Below are 7506 nucleotides of genomic sequence, written 5' to 3'. Positions count from 1 at the left end.
AGCACAGTGATAATTTTATTCCCGGTGCTCCTCGGCATGAAAACCCAGGCATGCCAGCAATGCTAAATCAACTACTTTCAGTAGCCAGTTTTCCCAGAGCAACTGCCTCTTTTCCCCAGGAAAAACAATTTTCTCTATGTAGCTTGTAATAGCAAAATGGTGATCTATGCACACCCTGTACCCACCAGTCTCCTTCCTAATCCTGAAGTAATACAGCTGCTGTTTCTCATCCTTTGTCTTGAACAATCCCATTCCACCAACATCCAGAGCCAAGCACCCAAATCAGCACACCACTCTGCAAATGTCATCTGTGACAGAGCATGCAGCTATCTGCCTTGGTTGTGGACTATTGCGTCACAGATTTTACATGGTTTCTTGATCTTTGTAGGCACTGCCAGAACATCCAAAGTTATCTCGTAGCACACTCTGGATATGGAAAAAAAATCCAGCATCATTTTTTTTTCCCTTTTATGTAAGAAGAGTTATGTTTGTTTGTTTTTTCCTTCCCCTTTCTACAATTTACTTCTAAAAGGAATATAGTACAGTTTTAGGATGATGATATTACAAGAACTTGAGGTTTTGTGTGTCCCCCCCCTCCTAGTTCTCCAGGGGCTCTCAGAAGGGCTTTCAACACCTCCCAGAGTTTGGGACCCAAGAAATCGGATCTCTTCCGTCCTTGGAACTGTGAAGCTCTAATATGGCACAGTTACGGATGTAGGGCAAAAGTATAACTGACCTTCACCCGTAAAACCAGAACTGCTGGTACTTACAGAGGAGCTATACTGCTGGATAAAAACAATAATTTAATTGCTTAATGTAGACAAGGCCTCTGAGGAATCTCCTTCTTCAAATAACCCAGCCAATCAAAACTTCATCAGCAAAACCCACTCATCCGAACTCCCTCAGCAAAGAGGAACTTGAAATACTTTGCCAGGTACACTAAAAAAAACCAGTATATCCCCCTTTTTAACCACCTGAAGAAACCAGAAAAGATACACACTCGGACAACCGAGTTCGAGTGTGACTGTTCAAGGGCTAAGTTTCAGAGGATGCCCAATGCAAAACAGATTCGGCCGCTGAACGATCAGATGCGTTATTACTTACTTCAGCGGGTTAGAAACCAAAGCCAAACCCCCAGAGCTGTACTGGATTCCCGAGCCTATACAATGGGTGATGCCTCTTACAGACAGCGGGCGCGTTCTGTGAGAAACCACACGTAAATTATATACCTAAAGCCCATTAAAGCACAGCTGACGCTTTAACTTCGTCCCGAGCTGCGGAGATTTCTGCCAACAGAGCCTTTTTCGACAATTCCTCGCACGCGGCGCTCCGAAAACGCGCCATGACCGTTACTAAGCGCAGCAGCACCCGGGGAAGCAGCGGAGCCCGGCTCTCCTCGCCTCGCCGGCAACGGCTGAGGCGCAGGCAGGCTCGGCGGCGGGCGGCAGGCCGCAGGGCGAGCGGGCGGCCTTGACCCGGTCCCCCCCCGCCTCAGCCGTGCGCCCTGACCTCCGCCCGCGGCCACCGAGGGGTTGGGGAGGACGAACTGCGAACCGGGGGGGGGAAGGCGGCCCACCCGCCGGCCCTGACGCGGCGAGGCCACGGCGGGGCCGCGCCAGCCTCCGCCCCGCAGGGTCTTTGTTCCCGCCGCCGAGCCGGCCCAGGCCCTTTGTTGCTGCCAGAGCCCGACCGCGGGGCCCGCCGCCACAGCCGGGACTCCGGCTCCCGCTGCCCGCTGAGGGGCCTCCTACCGGCAACCGCCCCCCCCCCCCCTCCGTCTTCCTCCCCTTCCCGCCAACGGCCGCCGCCGCACCTGGCCGCGCCCCGGCCCCCTCCCCGCGCCGGGGGGGGGGGGGAGCGGCGGTAGGGGGCGCCCTCTTGAGGCGCGCGCGGCCGCCGCCGGGAGGGGAACGGGCCGGCGGGAGCGCGCCCGCGCGCCCGCCGCGGGAGGGGTGGGGAGGAGGAGTAGAGGGAGGGAGGGCTGGGCGGCCGGGCGGGGGCGCGCACGGGACGGTGTGTGAGGGAGCGAGCGGGCGAGGGGAGGGTGATACCGGGGCGGAGAACAGGCGGTAGCGGCGGCTCCGCTCGGCTCAGGGCTAGGCTGAGCGGGGACAGACGGTGCCGAGCCGGGAGACGCGGCGGCCGGCGCCGCCGACCCGGGGCATCCTTCGTCGTCCTCCTCGCCCCTCCCCCGGTTCTCTTTTCTCTCCTTCCCCCGCTGTCCTCCGGGGCCGATCGCTACCGGCGGCGCGATCCCGGGGCGTTTCCGCGGCGCCCGTGCCGGCAGCGGCCGAGGGGGAGCGCCGGCCCCTCCCCTCCGCGGCCGGGACTGAGGGACCCCCTCCGCTCCGTCCCCGCCTCCGCCCCCCCCCCCCCCTCGCCGGGGCTCGGCGGAGAGAGGGCCCGGCCCCGGCTCGGCTCCCCCGGCGGCGGGCTCGGCGAGGATGTCGGGCGGCGGTGGCAGCCGGGAGGAGGAGCGGCGCAAACTCGCCGACATCATCAACCACTGGAACGCGAACCGGCTGGACCTGTTCGAGATCAGCGACCCCACCGAGGTGAGCGACCCCCGTCGCGGCAACACCCTCCCGCCCCCCCCCATGTCCCTTCTTCCTCCGGCCGGCCCGCCGCGGCCCGGCCCGCCCGGGAGGTGAGACACCGAGCCCGGGGCCAGGCCGCGCTCGCCTCCGCGGTCAGCCTGGCCCCCCGCGCTGCCCCCCCACCACACACACACCACCCCCCCCGGCCGGCGGGGAATGGGGGGGGGAGGCTCGGGCACAGGCCTCCCCCCCGAGCTCCGGTGAGGCGCGGCCCGCTCTGGCCGGGGAGGAGGCTCCGCTTCTCGGCGGGGAGGGCCGGGGAGCGAGCGTCGGGCTCCTTGCCGGGCAGGTTGCAGCGACCGGGGGAGAGAAAGGGAGCGCAGGGCCGGAGCCTTCCTCCCCGCCTCCCTCAGGCACATGCCGGCCCGAGGCTGCGGGCCGGACGGCTCCCGGGCAGGAAACCCTCTGGGAGATGGAGGTGGCGAAAGGGGGCGGGCAGGGGCGGCGGTGCAGAAGCTATCCCCCCCCCCCCCCCGGCCCCGAAACGGGTTATCTCTGTGGGCCTTTCTTTGTCCGTCTGTGACTTAAACGGAGCCGAAAGGCGGCTGGTGGAAGGGCTGGACTGAGGAGCCTGGTGGTGGGCTTTTTTTTCTTTTTTTTTTGTTGCCGCTTGCTTGTGTCTTTAAATACTCAGCTTTGTGCAGCAGGCGCCTCTTGCAAAGCAACCCGCTCCGCTTCGGCGGCTCTGCCGGCCGCTGCTGGGCTCTGCGGGGTCAGCCTTCCCCCCCGCCGCCACGGAGGGAACGCCGGGCTCGCCGTGTCCGCAGGCTGCCAGCCCTCAGCCTCGAGTAAATATCAGGAGCAGGTTGGCAGTCCCGAGTTCACATGTTGTACCGGAAAAACACAGCGGGTAATTTCTTCCTAATGAAATGGGTGTTTCTGATGGCTGAGAGGGGTTGGGTTTTACTCCTTTTTTTAAAAAAAAAAAAAAAAAAAAAGTAATGGGCGAACCACACCCTGCCGCTGCCCCTTGTCATGTTCCCTTTGGCTGGTCAGTGCTGTGCGGCGGGTTTGAAAGCGGCGGGGGGGGAGGGCTGGGGAGGCAGGTTCCAGCCCTGTTGGTGTGTGACGGTGCTCCCTGCTCAGAGGGTGGAGGCCGATCGTGCGCCTGTTCCCGGGGAAAAGGAGGAAATTCACACTTGCTCTTGGCCTGGCCCTGGTTGTTTATTAACACAAGCCTCTGAGAAATCGAGTTGGCTTGGTCTTGGAGCTTGCTCCTTTGCCTGCGCCCAGGTGCTGGCTGCTAGCGCAGCCACGAAAAAGTCTTGAAAGCAAGTCTAAGATTTTTAAGTCTGTGATAGCTTGAAAAGAATTGCTTTGGGTATTTTCAGTTCTGCTTGTTGCAGACTGTTTCTTGAACGCCACGATGAGGGTTTTCTGTGATCATTTCCTACGTCTTGCAGTATTTATCACAATTAGAGCTCCTTGCTTGAATTGGTTAGGTTCTAACAATATCACTGTTGGCTGACAGTGGCTTGTTCAAAAAAGTGGCCTGATGCTAGCATGAAGGAGCCTTTGTGATTGTGTTTGAGAACATAGCACGGTCTTTCTGGAATTGCAGGTTGACTGCTAACTGTTGGTGGCTTATTTTTTGTCTGATTAATGCATTTGTCCATTCCCAATGCACTCTTAACTCCAACTTGTTTTCTTCATCTTTATGGCAGATTGTGCTTCTGTAGTCTTGTTAGTAGGTAGTTTAACAAATCTTAACATTTTTTAGGTCAGCTTTACATGTTTATCATAATTAACTAGACTTTGCACAAAAGCTACCAGCTTCATTATAGTTATTATGAAAAGAAATAATAATTTTACTTGCATTAGCTCCACGCTTCTGCAGTTCAGCCTCTGAACCTGTACAGGAGCATACTTAACCACTGTCAACGATGACATTTATTTCAGTTGAACTACTGATAGTAAAAATTAAGTGCACGCCTATCTCTTTGAACGTCTGAGCTTTTTAGTCTACTAGTTCTAAAAATGTTTGATAAGACTGCAGGTGTGTTTACAACAAACCGTGGCAGTAGGTAACAGTTTTATAGATAAAATATATTTTCCTTCCAGATAATTAAATACAAATGTTCACATTTTTTTCACCCTTACGGTGAGCTGACCCAAATTTGGCAGTATTTTCAACCCAGATGATGGTGTGATTTACATGTGTACTATTTATTAGCTTAAAGGAAAGCCCTTTTACTAGACTGCTTGAGAGCTGACAATCCTCTGTTGTTTTCCCTGCTTTTCCAGGCTCAGCTTGACCATAAGGCACGTCTTGCTTATTGTAGGGGCTGCAGGGAGTGTGGCATCTGTGAAGATGCAGTAACCTGGATGCGACTTTTCGTTGGGTGTGCCTGAGCTGGATCGAACTGCATCATTTTAAACTGTTCAGATATGGTTGTTGGCCTGCTGGGTTAACTTTGCAGCTAGCACGTGCCCATACTGCAAACTGTCACCCAGGACCTTCTGGTTGTATGTATCATGTTTAGAATACCGAGACTTGATGCATTATAGTGATTCTCCAGGCATTTCTTCAGTGTAAACAATCTGGTTTAATTTTAAGTCTCCTTTACAGAGAGGGCAGGATTTTCTAAAGGAGCTAATCACTTCCTTACTAGTAGGGTTTCGGGGAGATTTGTATACTCAGAAGACAAGAGTGAAATCTCGTGTAAATTGACTAGAGTTGTGACAGTATAGTGTAGGCAGTGACAGCGAAAGGTATTCTCATGTGACCTACTGATGTACCTCAGTGTTAGTTTGAAAGGTCTAATTCTTTGGTGAGACACAATTGCTCTAACTCCATGGGGTCCCCATCGCTTTAATGGAGAGTGTGAAATGTGACTGGGTTTTGAATGTATAGAGTAGGATTTTGACAGTAGTTTAAATGCGTGGGTTTTTTTCAGAGAAGTGCTTCATGAAACAAATCGGCTTGAATTCCTGTTAGTATTTCATGGTGTAGACTAGTCCTAAGGGATTAGCAATCCACTTGTCTACTTCTCTCTTTTGAGAGCTAGGTGCAAATTATTTCTTAAAGTATATCACCAGTAAGATAGGGAAAAGCAAGAGCCTTGGGTAGGGTATAGTGTAGAGTTCCATTACTTTTTCCTAACTTATATGATATGAACAGTTAACTAAGTCATTCAGTGCTACTTTGTCCCAGCAAATAAAAAGGGATGATGGGAACTTTCTATTACATGCTCAAAGCTGGATATTCCTCTGTCTGTATCCCATGTGAAGAAGATTGAAGACTTCTTGGGAGTGAGGGTTTTGTATCTTCATTTGTGCTCTCACTGAAGTCACTTGTGGACTCGTGCTTGAGAGCAAGGTGTTAATTTTAACATTGTTAGGTATTTACCTATTTTAACACTTGTTGCTATTCTGAGAAATCTGTTAATAGTTTGCATTATTTTCATTTTGAAGATTTTATTTTTTATTCAGAAAGTAGCTGAGAGAAGCTCTGTGGCTTGAGAAGCTTATGAATGAGCAAACCCAAACGTCTATTTTGTAAAGCTTGAGTTAATACTAGTTAAACTCTAGTGGTGTCAGGAGTGATGCTAGGTACAGACAGACCTCTGCTAAATAGCTCTGTAATGCTGGTATTAATTTAAACTTGATTAAGCTTTACTGTATCTACTTCAAATGATGAGGCAGCTACTCACTTTTTCAAGTCTAAAGCAGATACAGAAGGTTTGGGGGAAATGTGGGGTGAATCATGTTTTTGTTTGTAGATAACAGTGAAATTCAAAATGAAACAGTGTGTTAACCCTTCTCTTTAAAATCTGTCTCCCCTTACATTCCACTTTCTCCTTGCCTTTGTTCCACGTATTAGCAAGTTTTTGGATGCTTTTAATATTTGGCTTGCTTTTTCCTTTTTTTTTCTTCTTTTCTTTTTTTTGGTCAAGGATAGAAAGCAGAAAGACTTCAGACCTTTTGCAGTAGGAGATAAGTTGATATTTTGATCTTGATTTAAGTCTTGGGTGATTATAGTACCCAACTTTTCAAAAAGGAATAAGTTTGAATTAATGATTTGGCAACAAGTACATAGAGTTGTTCAGAAGCTTGTAGATAAGAAATGATTTGCATTTATACACTTTCACTTCCCCCCCCAGTGAAAGTGCTTACTGGAATTAAGTGATTGATTGTATAAAATAACTGTATATGGATGTTTTGGGTGAGAGCAAGGAATGCCAAGGCACTGCAGACTAGTGTGTTGGATAGAATAAATATAAATCCTTCTGAAAGCATTTAGGATTTGTTGGTTTAAGATGCCATACATGAACTAGGCATTATAATTATTGTTGATCTTGATGACAAAATGAGGTTTCATCTTTAATGTACGCTTTGATAACTGTATATGAGAGGAAGAGAAGCGCTGTGTTTTTCTGAACATGATTTGTGGGTTAGGAATGTGAATTGTATTTAATTTTTTGAGAAAGACACTTTTTAGAACAGGTGGGCGGTTTTTTGATGGTTGCCCAAGGGCTCGGGTATTGTTGTCGGAAACATTGATCTGTTGTAGTTTTGTTTTCTGATGGAGAAAGCTGTTCTAAACTGATCTAATATATCTACGTGTTAACAAAAGTAGAAAGGTCTAATCAAATAGCTTGGACTAATAGCATGCTTTACGTTAAGAGTTACTACTAATAGTGTTTAACATCTGTAGTTAACGGCTGTAGTTTAAAAAAAAAATTAAAAAATGAGGAATTTGGAAGGTCTTTATGGCTATTTGATGATTTTTTTTTTGTTAATTACCCCCCCCCCCCCCAAAAAAATCACTTCTGTAGGCTTTGCATCAAGGTATGAGGAATAACTCTTCAGAATGAGGGTGGGTGTTTTTTTGTTTGGTGTGGTTTTTTGTTGTTGTTTTTTTATATTGACTTTCCCCCTGTTCTGGTGTTACATATATTTGTTCTAG

At 50.1% G+C, this 7506-nt stretch overlaps 1 protein-coding gene across 25 annotated transcripts in view; it reads left to right on the top strand.

Annotated features, from left to right (window-relative positions):
- Positions 1–2016: 2016 nt before the first annotated feature.
- Positions 2017–7506, top strand: part of AFDN (afadin, adherens junction formation factor) — a 133168-nt gene continuing 127678 nt past the window's right edge. For 9 of the 25 annotated variants that reach the window (XR_011327566.1, XM_069800840.1, XM_069800834.1 and 6 more), the window contains exon 1: positions 2017–2555. Coding sequence is in view for 24 of the 25 variants with exons in the window: in XM_069800840.1 (XP_069656941.1) it covers positions 2445–2555 (111 nt within the window). In the remaining variant the exon portion in view is untranslated. The remainder of the gene's footprint in view (positions 2556–7506) is intronic. The other 16 variants (XM_069800846.1, XM_069800839.1, XM_069800837.1 and 13 more) reach the window with 2 other exon arrangements.

The sequence above is a fragment of the Haliaeetus albicilla genome, chromosome 13 (genome assembly GCF_947461875.1).
Source record: "Haliaeetus albicilla chromosome 13, bHalAlb1.1, whole genome shotgun sequence".
Classification (NCBI taxonomy): domain Eukaryota; kingdom Metazoa; phylum Chordata; class Aves; order Accipitriformes; family Accipitridae; genus Haliaeetus; species Haliaeetus albicilla.
The sequence above is the reverse complement of the archived record's forward strand: the minus strand, read 5'-3'. Positions and strand labels throughout refer to the sequence as shown.